Genomic DNA, 18,575 nt, shown 5'->3' on the forward strand with positions numbered 1-18,575 from the left:
GTTAAACAATATCCTGGGTGTTACATTCGAACTGGAAGCAGATTTCCCTGCTCAAGGTAGGTGGGCCTCATCCAATGCACTGAAGTCTAAATTGAACCAAAGGAGGTATAAAGGAGAATTTGCTCCCTTTGCCCACTGAGCAGAGACATCAGTCTTCTCCTGCCTTCAGACCTGGACTGGAACTCCCACCACTGGCTCCCTCAGGTCTCCAGCTGACCAACAGCAGAATTGTCAGCCTCCATAATCACCTGAGCTCATTTCTACAAGAAATCTTGTACACACACACACACACACACACACACAAACACACCCTCTATCTGGTCTGTTTCTCTGGAGAACTAAGGCTGGATTCTAGCACAAAGAGAACTGTAAGAACTTTTTGTCTTTTCTGGGGAGTTTGTAATATTTAAGGTCTTTTTTTTCCAAAATGTTTTGAAATTTATTTTCTCAAAAGTGTGGGCCAACTGTACTCTGGACTCCTTTCTTTGGACACTATGAATTCTCAGAAAATAAGGCCATTTTCTCAGATTCTTCTCATTTCTATCTCACTAGCCATTTCTTTGCTGATCAGAATTAAGCTCAGAGTAGCAACAGTCTTTGCTGTACTCTATGGTCTGAGGAATGGAACTGTCAAGAACTAAATACTTTATCTTTGACTGAATGTGTATCCTACTGACACCTTGTAATGTCCATATCTCTACTTTATCCTGTCCTATTGTAGATTTTAATTTTATATCAGAAAGTTATTTGTAACGTCCTTGTGGCCAACATGTGCACTCACACAAGTGCAGTACTTTTGAGTTTCATTTTTTAAACTTCCAAAAAAAAAAAAAAAACACCTAGATTTCTAAGTATTTTTTTTTTCCTCATATGCAGCTGAGCTATTGCCCTGCTTTTGAGTCTGACTGTTTTACCCATATGGGGTGGACGGAATCGTGGTCTCCTGAAGATGCCCATGTCTTAATTCCCAGAACCTGTGAATATGTAATGGCAAAATGAACACTGCAGAAGTGATTAAGTTAAGGGTCTTGAGATGATGAGATTATCCTGGATTATCTGGATGGGTCAGTGCAAGCACACGGGTCCTCATAGGTGAAAGAGGCAAGAAAGTCAAGTCAGAGAAATCTGGAGGTGCTACACTGCAGGTTTTAAAGACAGAGAAAGGGGCCACAAGCCCAGGAGTGCAGGTGGCCCCCAGAAACTGTACAGGGCAAGAAAACAGATTCTCTCCGAGACCTTACACAAAGGAATGCGGCTCTGTGGACACTTTAATTTCAGCCCAGGGAGAAGAACTTTGGACTTCTTTCCTACTGAACTGTAACATACAAAGTCTATGTTGTTTTAAACCATTAATTACATCTATAGTAACTATTACAGTAGCAATAGAAACATCATACCCCAAAACTATCTAACACCTGAGTCTGATTTCACCGTATTTTGGTGATGCTATTCAATTCTTTAAATTTATAGTTTCTAGGTTTTTTTTTTAAACCTATTCCCTATCATTTGGTTATAGTTACTTCTGGGGATGTAAGAGAAAAATGGGGTCTCCAAATATCCTAAAAAAAACCCATCTTTCCACTAAGAAGTGTGTGGTGTGGTGTGTGTGTGTGTGTAAGTAGAGATCCAAAGTGTTAGACTTAAGGCCTTTTACCCTCTGTTGTTGGACTACCACTGCAACTCCTTTATGACTCTTTGCCTCCCCTCCCCTATGCCCTTAGCTCTATAGTTTGATATTGTCCTTCTTCTTTACCCTCCAGTTAGTCAGAATCTGCCCATGTTTGCAAGATGTACCACAGCCTTTGTAAGGATCACCTTCTCCTCTTAACCACAGTCTAAGACATCCTTTCTTGTCTGTGGACACCATCTAAGGAGCCTACTATGTGCACTGCACATCTTCTTTTCCTTCCAACATCTCATATTTCAATTGGCCAACACAGTTATGCTCCATCTGTCATCCAAGTCCATGGTTTCTGATTTAGAATTTTGGAGTTACTAGAAATACTTTCCAGGTGTCCCTACCATCAGTGAGTGGTCCCAGGTACTTTAAGTAGAGCATAGTTTGTGCCTTGGGAAGTTCTCAGGTAAGCTTGCTATCTTTTTTCCATGAAGACGGCCTTGTTCCCAAAGTGCCTTGCCTTTATTACGTAGTAAGTTTCTCTTTTCTCCAATGGTGAATCACTCAACATCAAGCCACACTTCATCTCCCTGGGGCAGTGATGGAAATCTTTCCTCTTACTAGCAACGTGTGCTTCTAGGTATTCCACTGATCGGGAGCTGCTTTTGCTTCTCGAAGGTTGTTTCTCTGTAATCATCTTCCGGGGGGGAGTGCCCCACATAACACAAGAGGCAGGTTTCCTCTTCTCTTCTTCCTTTGCATCGAAGTGACAGTCACCAACCTCCCAAACTGGCTGTGAGCTTGTCTTCCAGGTCACCAGCACAGACCTTCCAGGATCCACATTTCCTGGGTCTCCTGAGTCCTTCCACCCCCACCCCAAGAAATAATCTCACCACCTCCCACAAAGACCCAGTATCTTTTCTCCTAGATCGAAACAATGTCTTCTCTTTAGTCCTGATTTCTGTACTGCCAACTAAGCATCAGTAATCAATAAGGCACTGAGTCCACCGACAGAACACATCGTGGAGAGGCATATAAGGAACACAATCCTCTCAAATAACGTCCTTGCATTTGAGAACAATTTTCATTACATGTATTGCCCTTTTGGTGTCAGATTCTATTCTAATAAAGAATTATCTGATCAGTGAGGGAGAAATGTGACAGAAACCACCGATTCCTCTGAGGTGGGATGAACCTCTCTTCATTTGGTGAAAGCAATATTGGTGTTTTGGTCACTCCAGATATCTGGTCTGGACCTCTACCCCCTCCACTCCGCATCCCTGTTCTCAACCCCAGGGGAGGCCCTGATCACTGCAGAAGAACCTCTATGGCTCTGAGGAATAGGGTTTGAAAAACACTTCAAGAAATATCTTTTTTTCCAGGATGAGATGTGTTTTCCTGAGGAGAAATGAGAAGGTTTTAATTTTCTTTTATTTACTGAAGTATTATTTCAGGAAAGACAAACAAAACAGCAAACAAACAAAACAACCCCAAAACCAGATACAAATAGTCTATCAACAGGAGAAAAAAAATAAATTAACTATGATAAATTCGTTCACAGTGGAATATCATCTACAGTATAAGAAAGAATGAACTAGAGCTGTATCTTGTAGCATGATAAAAAAAAAGATTTATTAATGATTTACTCATCTGATACTCTATTCTTGTCTGTATGCCTAAAATGTTTTACAATAAAATATGAAATAAAAGTTTTATTATCTATATTTGAAGCCCTATTTCAAAAGTATTATACACACATATGCATTCATGTGGAAAGATAATTCTCAATAGCATCAATTTTTAAAAGCTTATTTAGTGATAATAGAGAAAGTTCTTAAGCTTTAAAATGAGTTTGGGACTTTATTTCAGAAGAAACTAGAAGAAAACAAAAGGCAAAGGGATTTAATAACAGATATGACAAAATCAATTTGGTAACTCGTCACTTGCTATTAGGGTAAAATAAAAAATGATAATACATCAAAATTTGCACTCAGTTTCAGAACACAAATTAAAGGGACAATTTTAAGAACAAAAGAGACCAAGAAGAATCCTATCAGGTCCCTGTAAGCATCTCCAAAATAAAATGTTAAATTTTGTTGAACAGAAAAATGAAATCTCTTAGGCAAGAAAATAAGCACGCCTGACATCCTAACTAGTTTGTGATTAGAATCAGTAATTTAATCATAGGATTTTCATTCTTTCCAGAAATAAAGCTCTAATAGCCAAACTGTTCTGTTTGGCTACTTAATAAATTTATTCTACCACGCAAATACACAATGCTTCTGGGAAAGTAATTTTGTTTTCTCTTTCTAATTGCTTCCGCTGACCTGTGACTATTAGAAGTAGGTGATAGCTTTTGAGAAACAAGGTTTCATTCGAGAGACTCAGCACCCTACCTGGATTGGTATAAAGCTGGCTCTCCACGGTCTTGCCGATGCACTGCAGTTTCACAGCCTGCAGGGAGTCATCCACATGCACGATGGTGGGCAGACTGCCCAGGGTGTCCTGCACCAAGTTGGCCACTTCCCTGACATCAAAGAGCTTCAACAGCTCTGAGTACACAGCTGGGAAGGAGCTCAGAAACACAGCCTTAAAAGGAAGAAATTTAAATCAACTCCAAGATACATCCTCAGAAACTTGCTATAAAATGTCAATGGGTTTAAGACTGTGACAAATAATCTTCAATGCTAAAAAAAGGAATATAAAATGTATCTGTTACCTAAGTTAAAAGGCTGCAATTTAAAAAAAAAGAGTGTGGCAAAACAGGACAATGTTTTAAAATGTGCAAGGGTGTGCCATATAGTAAAACTGAGAAATTGTGGAAAATCACTGATGTTAGCAAAATGATTGGCAAAAAAATCTCCCAGAATCAGCAAAATGCAGCATGATCAAATGGAAAGAATGCTCAAACAAGACCTGGAATGCAGTCACTTTTAGTTCATTTCTTTTTTGAGAAGCTTTCTGAAGTGCTCATATAAATCTCATTTACCTTGAAGAAACCAAACACACGGACTCCCCAAAGCAATGAAGTTATGGTTTAAGAAGAAAACAAGACAGGGAATCAGAAGACCCAGATTATATGTTCTACTGGCTTTGCCTCTAATCAACTCTTTGACCGTGGACAAGTCATTTTAGCCCCTTGGGTTTTAGCTTATCAATTGTAAAGTGAAAAGATCATTATAACAAACCTTTAGATTGCTTTCAGATTTACTGTCACCCCAGAACTGTGTGCACTAAGAACAGTATTCTTTATGTAAGTAAAGAAACTGGATAATCATTTTTTAAAAGGGAAAAAAAGATGCTAATATCAAATCCTAAGGGGCACAAATTGAGCTAGATTCGTACATCAAAACAAGCCGAGTCTTTTAAATTCCACAAAAGGAGGGCAATGGAAGAAAGAGTCGACCAGTTTCAGGCCTATCAAGTTGGGGAAGGAGGCCCATGTTTCTAATATGCTGATATTCAAGTGCTAGCTGGCTTACCAATGAGATCTGATGCCAACAGAAAGTAGGTCGTGTCTACATGTGCTGATGATTCAAACACAGACTCAAATTCAAATTCATGGGTTTTGGAATTTATCTATTCAGCAGCAGCAAAAATATCTAGAAGAGCCAAGACCTGTTTCTGATGCCAGAACCATCGAAATGCTTCAGGTGCTGCAATCAACAACTATGTTCTCCTTGACTCTTAAACATTATAGATGTACTTGAATACATTTAAAATTGATAACTTGGTATTCCCTGTTAAAGACTGTATTTATATAACCATCATTTCACTCTGCAGAGAGCTGAGTCATACAGAAGAAGTGAAAAAAACAAGATGTAATAAAATGAGCCCGGCTTTCTGATAACTGAAAAGTCAACTACATCCACTTTCCTCAGGAATCGTTTCATTTACCCATTAATTCTTCGTATCTAGCTCCTTACTTCAAAAAAGTATCTGAATGTACTCGCAGTGAAGATACATGTATTAAAAAGGATAAAAGAATAAGAACCTGTGACAAGGGAATAAAGACAGTTGTAGCAAGATATGTAAGCTAAGGGTTTGTGCTGCAAATAAAAAGAAAAGCATAATTTTGTTTTGACCTTCCTGAGAGCCAAGACAAATAGAGAAAGCTAATTATTAGGATATGGGGCAGGGTCTTGGGCTTCAAGTCCTTCTGATACTCCTCTTCTTCTCGTGGGGTTCTGGGAAGACATCTGTCTGTGGAAGGAGAAATCAAGAGCCACACTCCAAGAGCTGAGGGAGCGGGTTATCCTGCTGGGCCGGGGCTCCCAAAGACAGAGCCATTAGTGAGCTGGGCGCTGGCCAGGATGACTAAATGAGCTTCCCGGTGGAACCAGGATGGCCACATCTGTGGGGCATCATAAACTGATCCAACAGGAAGGTTTCCTGGGATGGCTGCTCTGCCTTCAGAAGACAGAATTGGCTCTGAGTTGTAGCCCACAGGCAATACTGCAAAACAGAGCAGAAAAACTGGGTTTTGTCTTTAAGGCAGCCTAATAGTAAAATTCAGACCAATGGATATCCTTGGCTCTGGACAGGATAGCAGAATTTGAAGATGACTCCTAAGACCCTTGTCTCCTGGTGTTCCCAAGACTATGCTGTTACACAGTGGAAGGAATTTTGCAGATATAATGAAGGTTACTAATGAGTTGATCTTAAAATAAGGCGATTATCCACATGGGCCTGACCTAATCACAACGGCACTTAATTTTTTTTTTTAATGTTTACTTATTTTTGAGAGACAGAGTGTGAGCAGGGGAGGGGCAGAGAGAAGGGGAGATGCAGAATCTGAAGCAGGTTCTAGGCTCTGAGCAGTCAGCACAGAGCCTGATGCGGGGTTCAAACCCATGAACCAGGAGATCATGACCTGAGCCAAAGTCAGATGCTTAAACAACTGAATCACCCAGGAGCCCCTATACATGAGCATTTAAAACACAAGTTTCCTCTAGCTCATGACAGGAGAACTCAGAAAGATTTGAAGCATGAGAAGAATCCGACTTATCACTGCTGGCTTTGAGAATGGTATTTTGAGAATATGAAGGAATGTGAATGGCCTCTAGAAGCTGAGAGCATCCTTCCCACCCCCAACCCCTTGCTGATAACCAGAAAGGAAACAGGAATCTCAGTCTTCAAAACACAAGGGAAATGATTCTTGCGAAAGGCCTGAAAATTTTGGGAGAGAATTCTTACCCAGAGCCTCCAAAGAAGCCATCAAGGCCAATGCCTTGATACTGGCTGTACGAGACCCTAAGCAAAAATTCCAAAAAAAACTTCTGATTAAAGCCACTGAAAACGTAGTTATTTTTTTATGCAGCAATGAAAAAGTCACACACTGGGTCAGATTAGTGACGCCTTCCTTCTAGAAGAGAGAGCTAAGAAGGTATGGGGTTAAAAGGGAGCTTGGAATGAGAAAACCTGTACAGTAGTCCTCTTTCTCCCCAAATACAGAGGGACAGAACTCCACTTTGTTTAAAAACAAAACAAAACAAAGCTAACCACTTTGTCATTTTACATGAACTCTCTCAGCATCAAACTAAAATTACCACATCAAAATTTATAAGTAGGAGGAGGCAAGATGGCAGAGAAGTCGGGAGATCTGCACATTTCACTTGCCCCCACCTCTCAAATGGAGAAGGCCTGAAGCCATAGGAACCCTTTCAGAATCCAGGAGTTTGGGAGGAAAAGGAGACAGAGTCCACTGAGAAAACCTTATAGTGTGAGTGTGACCTGGGGAAGATAAAAACGAGCCGGACCGCAGACCAGAGGGAGCGGGGGATCCCCCTTGGTGGGGAGCCGCACTGAGTCTAGGGGAAAACAAAGAAGGAGTGGCCAAAACTGGCCAAGACACTGTTCTTGTCCCTGGAGAAGAGACAAACCTCTGCTCAGGACACAGAGGGATCCGGTTTCCGGGTGTCCGACTGACCCTGAGCGGGGCCACTGATCCCAGGCGAACCCCCAGGGAAACTGCTCCTCTGCTTACCAGCTTGACCTGGAGGGGAAACGGCGCACCTAAAGCCACTCCGCTGCTCTCCCAACTCGGCTCCATTCCCAGTGGGGAAGTGCGAGGCTTGAAGCTGCTCAGAGGGACTCAGCCTGCAGGATTATATTTCAGGCAGTATAAATGGGACGTGGGGACTAAGATCTGGAAACGAGGCCTGGCTTGGGACGTAGAGTGCAGCCCACCTCGGCTATGCCTGCGGCACAGGGAGATCGGACCCAAAAGAGTGAGTTGCAACACTTGGTTCGAGTAGGGACTGGGGCACCGCCATGTTTCTCCCCACAACCACCAAGGCGGGACCTCAGGGAGCAGCCCCAGGATGCACTGGAGGCTAAGACCTGCCTACACCAAACCACACCCATCCTCATTACAGAGCTTTTTTTTTTTTTTTTTTTAACTGGAGCCCAGGGCAAGACCAACATGGATGCACTGCTGTGATTAATTCTAGATGAGTTCTTTCTATTCAGATATATTTTCCCGTGTCTCATTCGTATCCCTCCTCTCTGCTGGACTGGAAACTCTGGTTGCTGGTTTGCTTAAACAGTCACATTTAATCCATTGTCTAGTTGTATGTTCTACAGCTCCACTGTTACCATTTCTATCTCTCTCTCTCTGGAGTAATCAGACTATATAGCTTGAGTAACATAATCTTCATTTCTTTCTCCTCGCCTCTTACCATTTCCTCCTCTTTCTCTCTCTGAATTAGGCCTCTTAGTCTCTCTGCCTGGTCATTTCTCTTTCAATTTCGCTTCCTCCCTACCCTGTCATTTCTCTTCTTGTATATGCTCTTCCATCAGCACTGCATACACCCAGCTCTTTATTTGTAGCTGGGAATTCTAGTTTTATGCTTTTAGACTGTCCTTTGTATTTTGGGTTTTTTCTCTTCTTTTCTTTTCTTTTTTATCTTTTAAAATTTTTATTATCTTTTTTCCACCTTCCTCTTTTTTCCTTTCTTTTTTTTTCTTTTACTTTTTCCCTTTCGGTTTGCATATTTGATGGATTTGTCTGTGCATCTGTGTGCCTTTGTTCCCTGTGTGGTTGTCTGTTTTCTTTTCCAGGGCTACCTTAAGAAACAAGCCAAAGTACACATGGTGGAGAGTCCCAAATACCATAATGAGTAGGAGAATAAAATAACCAAAGACTCAAAAAGAGAAACCAAGAGACACCATTCAAAGAACACTTCTGAATGGACAGGCCCTGGACAGTCAAAGTGCCTTCTTTAATACAGCAGTACTCACAGGTGCAAAGTGGATAACAAGCTTTTAAAACTAACAAGAGACAGAAAGCTAGCCAAAATGATGAAATGGAAGAACTCTCCTCTAAAGAAACTCCATGAAGAAATGACAGCTAAAGAACTGCTCAAAACAGATATAAGCAACATAACTGAACAAGAATTTAGAACAATAGTCATAAAATTAATCACTGGACTTGAAAAAGGCATGGAAGACATCAGAGAAACTATTGCTACAAAGACTATGGAGCTTCAAAATAGTTGTGATGAATTAAAAAATGCTATAAATGAGATGCATAATAAAATGGGGGCATCCAATGCATGGATTGAAGTGGCAGAGAGGAGAATAGGTGAATTAGAAGACAAAATTATAGAAAAAGAGGAATAAGAGAATTATAAGACACAATTATGAGAAAAAGAGAGATAAACTGATCCAGGAACACCAAAGGAGAGTTCGAGAGCTCAGCGATACAATCAAGCAGAATAATATCTAGATCATAGGAATTCCAGAAGAAGAAGAGAGAGGGAAAGGCGCTGAAGGGGTCCTTGAACAAGTTATAGCAGAGAACTTCCCAATCTGGGGAAGGAAACAAACATTGAAATCTAAGAGGCACAGAAAACTCCCCTCAGATGTAACTTGAACTGATCTTCTGAATGACATATCATAGTGAAACTGTCAAAATATAAGGACAAAGAGAGACTTCTGAAAGCAGCTAGGGATAAAAGGGCCCTAACATAGAACGGGAAACCTATCAGAGTGGTTACAGACCTATCTACTGAAACTCGGCAGGCCAGAAAGGAATGGCAGGAAATCTCCAATGTGATGAACAGAAAAAATATGCAGCCAAGAATCCTCTATCCATCAAGCCTGTCATTCAGAATAGGAGAGATAAGTCTTCCCAATAAATAAAAATTGAAAGAATTCATCACCACTAAACAAGCCCTACAAGAAATCCTGAGGGGGACTCGTTGAGGCAACTGGTGCAAGGAACACAAGGTACCTGGGACAACACCACAAGCATGAATCCTACGAAGAAGACAATGACTCTAAACCCATATTTTCAATAACACTGAATGTAAATGGACTAAATGCTCCAGTCAAAAGACATAGGGTAGCAGAATGGATATAGAAACAAAATCCATCTATTTGCTGTCTACAAGAAACTCATTTTAGACTGGAGGACACCTTCAGATTTAAAGTGAGGGGCTGGATAAATATCTATCATGCTACTGGAAGTCAAAAGAAAGCTGGAGTAGCCATACTTATATCAGACAAACTGGACTTTAAAGTAAAGGCAGTAGCAAGAGATGAAGGACATTATATACTAATTACAGGGTCTATCCATCAGGAAGAGCTAACATTATAAATGTCCACGCACCAATACAGAAGCACCGAAATACATAAAACAATCACAAACAGAAACAATCTTATGGATAGCAGGGGACTTTAATATTCCATTTACAGCAAGGAATAGATCAACTAGACAGAAAATCACTAAAGAAACAATGGATTTGAATGACACATTGGACCAGATGGGTTTGACAGATATATTTAGAACTCTACATCCTTTCTTCTCAAGTGTGCATGGCACATTCTCCAGGAAAGATGACATACTGGACATAAAGCAGCCCTCAATAAATATAAAAGAACTGAGATCATACCATGCACACTTTCAGATCACAATGCTATGAAACTTGAAATCAACCACAGGAAGAAGTCTGGAAAATCTCTAAAACATGGAGGTTAAAGAACACCCTACTAAAAAACGAATGGGCCAATCAGGCAATTAGAGAAGAAATTAAAACATATATGGAAACAAATGAAAATGAAAATACAACAATTCGAACTCTATGGAATGCAGCAAAGGCAGTCCTAAGAGGAAAGCACATTGCACTCCAGGCCTATTTCAAGAAATTAGAAAAAGTGCAAGTACAAAATCTAACAGCGCACCTAAAGGAACTAGAAGGAGAGCAACAAGAGCGTCCCAAACCCAGTAGAAGAAGAGAAATAATAAAAATCAGGGCAGAAATAAACAATATAGAATCCAAATAAAACAGCTGAACAGATCAATGAAACCAAGAGTTGGTTTTTTGAAAAAATAAACAAAATTGACAAACCTCTAGCCAGGCTTCTCAAAAAGAAAAGAGAGAGCACTCAAATAGACAAAATCATGAATGAAAATGGACTTATTACAACCAACCCCTCAGAAATACAAGCAATTATCAGGGAATACTATGAAAAAGTATAAGCCAACAAACTGGGCAACTTAGAAGAAATGGACAAATTCCTAAACACACACTACCAAAATTCACACAGGAAGAGATAGAAAATCCAAACAGATCCATAACTAGTGAAGAAACTGAATCAGTTATCAAAAATCTCCCAGCAAATCTCCCTGGGTCAGATGGCATCCCTGGGGAGTTCTACCAGACATTTAAAACAGAATTAATACCCATTCTTCTCATGCTATTCCAAAAAATAGAAATTGAAGGAAAACTTCCAGACTCATTTTATGAAGACGGCATCACTTTGATTCCCAAGCCAGACAGAGATCCAGCAAAAAAAGAGAACTACAGGCCAATATCCTTGATGAATACGGATGCAAAAATCCTCAACAAGACACTTGCAAATCGAATTCAACAGCACATAAAAAGAATTATCCATCAGGATCAAGTGGGATTCATTCCTGGGTTACAGGGCTGGTTCAGTATTTGCAAATCAATCAATGTGATACATCACATTAACAAAAGAAAAGATAAAAACCATATGATCCTGTCAATAGATGCAGAAAAAGCACATGACAAAATACAGCTTCCCTTCTTAATAAAGACCCTCGAAAACGTTGGGATAGAAAGAACTTACTTAAACATTATAAAAGCCATCTATGAGAAGCCCTCAGCTAACATCATCCTCAATGGGGAAAACTGAGAGCTTTCCCCCTGAGATCAGGAACACGACAGGGATGTCCACTCTCACCACTGTTGTTTAACATAGTGCTGGAAGTCCTAGCATCAGCCATCAGACAGCAAAAGGAAATAAAAAGGCATCAGAATTGGCAAAGAAGTAGTCAAACTTTCACTTTTCACAGACAACATGATACTCTACATAGAAACCCCGAAAGACTCCACCAGAAGCCTACTAGAAATGATCCATGAATTCAGCAGTTGCAGGATACAAAATCAACGTGCAGAAACTGGTTGCATTTTTATACACCAACAATGAAGCAACGGAAAGAGAAATCAAGAAACTGATCCCATTCATAATTGCACAATAAACCATAAAATACCTAGGAATAAGCCTAACCAAATATATAAGAGATCTGTATGATGAAAACTATAGAAAACATATGAAGAAAACTGAAGAAGACAAAAAGAAATGGAAAAACACTACATGCTCATGGATCAGAAGAATAAATATTGTTAAAATGTTACTACTACCCAAAGCAATCTATACATTCAATGCAATCCCAATCAAAATTGCACCAGCATTCTTCTCAAAACTAGAACAAGCTATCCTAAAATTTGTATAGAATCACAAGAGACCCTGAATATCCAAAGTAATATTGAAGAAGAAAACCAAAATGGGAGGCATTACCATCCCAGACTTTAGCCTCTACTATAAAGCTCTAATCATCAAGACAGTATGGTATTGGCATAAAAACAGACACATAGACCAATGGAATAGAATAGAGAACTCAGAATTGAACCCACAAATGTATGGCCAACTAATCTTTGACAAAGCAGGAAAGAATATCCAATGGAAAAAAGACAGCCTCTTTAACAGATGGTGCTGGCAGAAGTGGACAGCACCATGAAGAATGAAACTAGGTCATTTTCTCACACTATACCAAAAAATAAACTCAAAATGGATAAAGGACATGAATGTGAGACAGGAAACCATCAGAATCCTAGAGGAGAAAGCAGCAAACAACTTCCTTGACTTCTACCGCAGCAATTTCTTACTTGACACATCCTTAAAGGCAAGGGAATCAAAAGCAAAAATGAACTATTGGAACCTCATCAAGATAAAAAGCTTCTGAATGGCAAGGGAAACAATCCATAAAACTAATAGGCAACTGACGGAATGGGAAAAGAGAGTTGCAAATGACATATCAGATAAAGGGCTAGTATACAAAATCTATAAGGAACTCACCAAACTCCACATCCAAAAAACAAATAATCTAGTGAAGAAATGGGCAGAAGACATGAACAGACACTTCTCCAAAGAGGACATCCAGATGGCCCACAGACACATGAAATGATACTCCGCGTCCCTCATCATCAGGGAAATACAAATCAAAACCACACTGAGATACCACCTCATGCTGGTCAGAGTGGCTAAAATGAACATCAGGAGACTAAAGATGCTGGTGAGGATGTGGAGAAATGAGCACCCTCCTACACTGTTGGTGGGAATGTAAACTGGTGCAGCCCCTCTGGAAAAGTGTGGAGCTTCCTAAAAAAATTACCAATAGAACCCCCCTATGACCTAGCAATAGCACTGCTAGGAATTTACCTAAGGGATACAAGAATGCTGAGGCATAGGGGCACATGTACCCCAATGTACACAGCAGCACTTTCAACAACAGCCAAAACATGGAAAGATCCTAAGCATCCATCAAGTGACGAATGGATCAAGAAGATGCAGTTTATCTATACAATGGAATACTACATGGCAATGAGAAAGAATGAAATCTGGTCATGTATAGCAATGTGGATGGAATTTGAGGGTGTTATGCTGAGTGAAATAAGTCAGGCAGAGAAGGACAGATACCATATGTTTGCACGTATAGGTGGATTAGGAGGAACTTAGTGGTGGACCATGGGGGAGAAGAAGGGGAAAAATAGTTGGGGAGAGGAAGGGAGGCAAACCATGAGAGACTCTTGAATGCTGAGAACAAACTGAGGGCTGTTAGAATTGGAGGAGAGGGGAAGGGGGGAGATGGGCATGGAGGAGGGCACTTGTGGGAATGAGCACTGTGTGTTATATGGAAACCAACTAGACAATAAACTAAGGGAAAAAATTTACAAGTAAAGGATTGTGCACAAAATAAAAGAAATGACTTCAGTGATTTATTAAGATATTCAGAAACTTTACATGCATCTTATATATCATGTCAATAAAAAACTAAGAGCAGAAAAAAAAAATCAAACATGGTTCTATGGAGGTACTAAAGTTGCTTCGTTGTCTTGACTGGGGACAGAACTTGGAAAATCAAGAGCAGTTAGGTCAATGTGTTAAAGAGACAAAGGGAACCCCACTCTCCACCGTGTTGCTCCACAGTGGCCAACGTCATCTTGGGGTGACCACCAGGATGTAGCGGAAACATAACTAAGGAAAAAGAGTATTTCTCTAACATTAGAGAAGGAATAAACCTCTTGAGTCCCTTGGAAGGCATCATATTGAGAAACTGCGACTTAAGATTATTTTTAAAAGTAAGAGAATATTTTCTCAGATGTGAATTAGGTAAGTTTTGTCCCTGAAAATGGTAAAGGTTTAAGGCAAATAGTCTCAAATTCAGCTTTTATAAAAGTGGTAAGCTTCTAAGAACTTTGATCTAAAGGAATAAATGATTAGCTTGTTGAATTATCCTTTCCAAATATCAACTGCTGAAAGGAGGGTGGGTGGCTAGTGGGCTCTTGGACTTCTGAGGGATGTGGCAAGTTCTGGAAGCACAGTGATTGTACCTTTGGCACCACAGGTCAAAATATCATGAAAAGAGGCTGAATTGTATCCTTACCAAGATGTAAGACCAGTCCATTAGTGCAAAGAAGAGATTAACAAGAATAGTCTCCCAAAAGCCAGAAAAAGCACAGTCCTACTACCAAGGGATCGGTACATTCTGGTGTTTTGCCATTACAGGCAAAGCTTTTCAAATGTCAAATGGCACCAACTTATCAGAATAGTCAAAGGGATCTTCTAATCTCCCACTTTATGTCCCAGTTCTCAATGATTATAAATTTTCAGTCTCCAGGGGATGGCAGCAAAGAGGCTGCTTCTCCATCTGACAAGTTTTTACTCAAGTCATTAGAACTAAAAGTGCACAAGAAGGATTAAGAAAATGTAGAGTAAGATATTGAGAATGATCACTGAGAACATAATCAAGGCCATGCCATTTGGAAAGTGGATAAATCCTGTTCTTAAACAAAACACGTAGAGCTACTCCAGGTAATAGCATTTGGCAACAGCCACTCAGCATCGGTCATATAAGATCAGTCCCAGGACAATTAGGGTCAAGTTAAATAAAACAAAACAACATGCAGTTTAGCCAAGTCTGATATAATGAGTCTCAAGTTGACAGATTAAAACGCAGTGCAAGGCTTGGCGTAAACAACAGAACCAGATCGGCTCCAGTGAACTTCCTTCCCCAAGGCCTATGGTGACACTGTGTCTACTGAACCCAGGCTGCTGTAGACCAACAGCAGCCCCAGGAAGGGTGAGAAAGGGTAGGGGAAAGGGGACCTAACTTCTGCTGTGTGGGGGCTCGGAAGGAAGGGACTCTAAAAGTGTGCAAAGTTGCTGACGCTACAAAGAGGAACGGGAGCTATGGATTCACCTATGCTGCTATGTAAAAACAAATCAACTGGACCCATTTTTGTTCTATTCAGCAGAGTTTAAAAAAAAAAATTACCTGTGACTGAGATAATGCTCCTGACCCTTTGCTCTCTTGAGAAAGAAAGAAACGGACGGACATAAGCAGCTCCTGAATGCAGCAGCGAAATTCCTCTTCGTTTTGTCCACCGGTGGCGAGGGAAAAGAGCCTTCGAGATTGGACTATATACTTAAAGATATATTCTTGTGCCTTAAAATGAAATGTTTTAAAAGTTAGTTTCAAAGGAAACCAAGAGTTATTAACAATGACACGACATAAAAACTATGGGACAACATTAGATTTTTGAATTATTGATTTAAACACTAAGACCCCATGAGAGTTTGGAACACTATTTACTTGTGTTCCAAAGGAGGAGAAGAGCCCCTCCTTTTTTTGCTGATGCTAGTGAGAGAAAACGTATAGATAATCTTAAAATTCTATGTCATTCTCAAGAGGTATGAACCTTAAATACTTTTGATCCTCAGAGAGTTTTTTAATTTAGTTAACAGAGAGATGCTGGTCTATTTCTGAAAAATTATTGTGCTTTGCTAGCAGGTACTCTTGTTACTTAGCGTTTTACCTTCAATCACACCAAGATGACTAATTTATAATTAGTAAAATACTTGTTTTTAAAAACGTATACCTGTCTACTTTTTTCCTACTGCATCAAATAGAGTGGCACTCAGCAAATAGGGGATCAGAGGACTCTCAGATCAGCTACTGAACAATCCCTTTCAGAATGTGTATTCTTGGGGAACCGGGGTGGCTCAGTCTGTTGAGTGTCTGACTTCAGTTCAGGTCATGATCTCATGGTTCATGGGTTTGAGCCCCACATCAGGCTCTGTGCTAACAGCTCAGAGCCTGGAACCGGCTAAGAATTCTGTGTCTCCTTCTCTCTCTGCCCCTCTCCTGCTTGCACTCTGTCTCTCTCTCCAAAATAAACATTTAAAAAAAAAAAAAATCTAGATTCTTTATGGACATGTTTGCAAGTAAACTATTAGCATCTCCATTTACAACTGAGCAAAAAGGCCCAGAGATGTGGGCAGCATTAAGCCATGAGACCCAGTAAAACCTCAGGTTTCCTCACTGTGATCCCTGCTAAGCTACCCTATCCTCTTTCAAAATTTAAGACAAATAGTTCTCAAATGGCTCCATCAGGGTGTTGGAAGCAAGAGCCAGGAACTTCAAGCTTAGCTGCCCTTCTGTGGTCTTCTCTCATAAAACCTCCCTCCTGCCACTCCTAGACTTCACTCCAAATATCCTGGAGCTCAGAATTCAATCCCAGGCAGGTTCCAGTGGGCGAGTCTGGCAAAGTTTCTTTCAAATTTCATCAGCTCTGGAGGAGCATAAATTGATTAAGATACTTGAATTGGAATGCTGGTAATATATCATCACCAATTACTGTCTGTGTAGAAGAAACCAATTAGTTGAAGCATCATGATGCAACAGCTCTGGGAGACTACATTATCTGTTATCGACAGCACGTCATTACCTTCAACACCTCCTGGATGTGCTCTTGCCGTTCTGCTTCTGTTATCCTGTCCACATACCACTTGAGAACTTTGATGAGATCTCTAAAATACAGGGAGAAATATACAGAAGGTAGAATTGGTCTAGTTCTCAGTTAAAAGCCAACAAATCAAACATTTTTATCACAAGGAGGCTTCTTTTCCCTTCACTTCTCATATTTCTCTGTGGAACTGCTTAATAGGAATCTGTACATCAACATCACTACCCCTTTTGGAAACTGAAGAGAAACACTTTCTCCCACTGAGATTCCCTCAATATGGACATATCATATTGGCCCAGCTGTTTCTGGCAGGGCTTCCCAATGGGTAAATACAAGTATCAGAGAAAAGGACTCTGGCCAAGAAAGTGCCTTGAAGTAGGCTGTCATGGTCAATCTTGAACAGGTGCTAATGTTCAAGCATTATGACCGTGACCATGTGGACAGGTGGAGGAAGTATTTAGTTGGAGGCAAAAGGGAGTATGGGAAGGTGGCTCAGTCGGGTTAATGTCTAACATTGGCTCAGGTCATGATCTCACGGTTCGTGGGTTTGAGCCCTGCATCGGGCTCTGTGTTGACAGCTCTGTGCTGCACTCTGCCTCAAAAATAAATAAACATTAAAAAAGAGACAGTGCGGGGAAGGATAAGGCAACATCTCCCTACTTCGAGTCACATTCTTATGGATTTATCAAGCCAATTCTCTGACCTTTGAGAGAGTCACATTCTTGTGGATTTATCAAGCCAATTCTCTGACCTTTGACCCCAAACAAAACTTCCCATCAGTGTGCCTTTGTAAGAGAATTTCAAAAAAAGCCACGTTTTTTTTTTCTTAAGGAACAAAAATTGAATTAAAAAAAACAATTCTCAAGACTGCAATCTTGCTACCTTTAACATTGCTCAGCTCTTGGTTTCTGGAAAACAGCACATTTTAAAGACTTCTCTTTTCTCTCAGTCGGAGAAGAATACCTGGATGCGCCACCAGGCAGGTGCTGCCAGGAGTGTTATTTTGAAGGTAACACATCAGTGAGTTTCTGACTGTCCACAGCCCAGGAAGATTCCACAGGCATCATCCGTCTTGTTAGGAATGACTATCCTTTTCTCCTGGCCAATATCCAGTGTTAGAAATTACACCCTCCCTCTCTAGCTTCCAATGCTAATTTCAGTCGTCAGTGGTAACCCCGCATACTAGGGCCCTGCATTTTAGGCCAAAAGGTGGAGCCAGACTGATATTTCTAACTGTCCCTGATAGTTCATTCACTGTCAATAAAAATCCTGTTGACAGAGGGTCAAGTCTTCAATAAAAATTTCCTTCATTTAAACGCTAGAGGCGTAAATCTTCAAATGCCCTGATAGGGAGTACCCAAGATAAAAGGATCAAATGCTTATTTGATTACTTATTATCTTTAATATATCACATGACGGGGGCAAAGACAAACACGTCTCAATCTTTTTTAACACACAGCTGGGAATACATGATTGTACATGTTGCACGGCCATAGGTGCTTAAGGTAGAGTAAGGTAAAAACATGGGCAGAATAGCAATGACAATGTTAGAACGGGAGAAGGAACTTTCAGGAACATTCCAGAGCTGTGCTTAAATAGGGCGAAAGGCCAGGAAGATG

At 40.4% G+C, this 18,575-nt stretch overlaps 1 protein-coding gene across 2 annotated transcripts in view; it reads right to left on the reverse strand.

Annotated features, from left to right (window-relative positions):
- DOCK4 (dedicator of cytokinesis 4) overlaps positions 1–18,575 on the reverse strand; it is a 422,569-nt gene that overhangs the window by 113,165 nt on the left and 290,829 nt on the right. For both annotated transcript variants that reach the window (XM_039256914.1, XM_039256913.1), the window contains exons 21-23: positions 16,939–17,020; positions 15,486–15,656; positions 4,015–4,207 (exon numbers count right to left, since the gene is read on the reverse strand). In XM_039256914.1, the coding sequence (XP_039112845.1) occupies positions 4,015–4,207; positions 15,486–15,656; positions 16,939–17,020 (446 nt within the window). The remainder of the gene's footprint in view (positions 1–4,014; positions 4,208–15,485; positions 15,657–16,938; positions 17,021–18,575) is intronic.

This window comes from Hyaena hyaena, unplaced genomic scaffold (genome assembly GCF_003009895.1).
Source record: "Hyaena hyaena isolate Hyena2069 unplaced genomic scaffold, ASM300989v1 scaffold_594, whole genome shotgun sequence".
Taxonomy (NCBI): domain Eukaryota; kingdom Metazoa; phylum Chordata; class Mammalia; order Carnivora; family Hyaenidae; genus Hyaena; species Hyaena hyaena.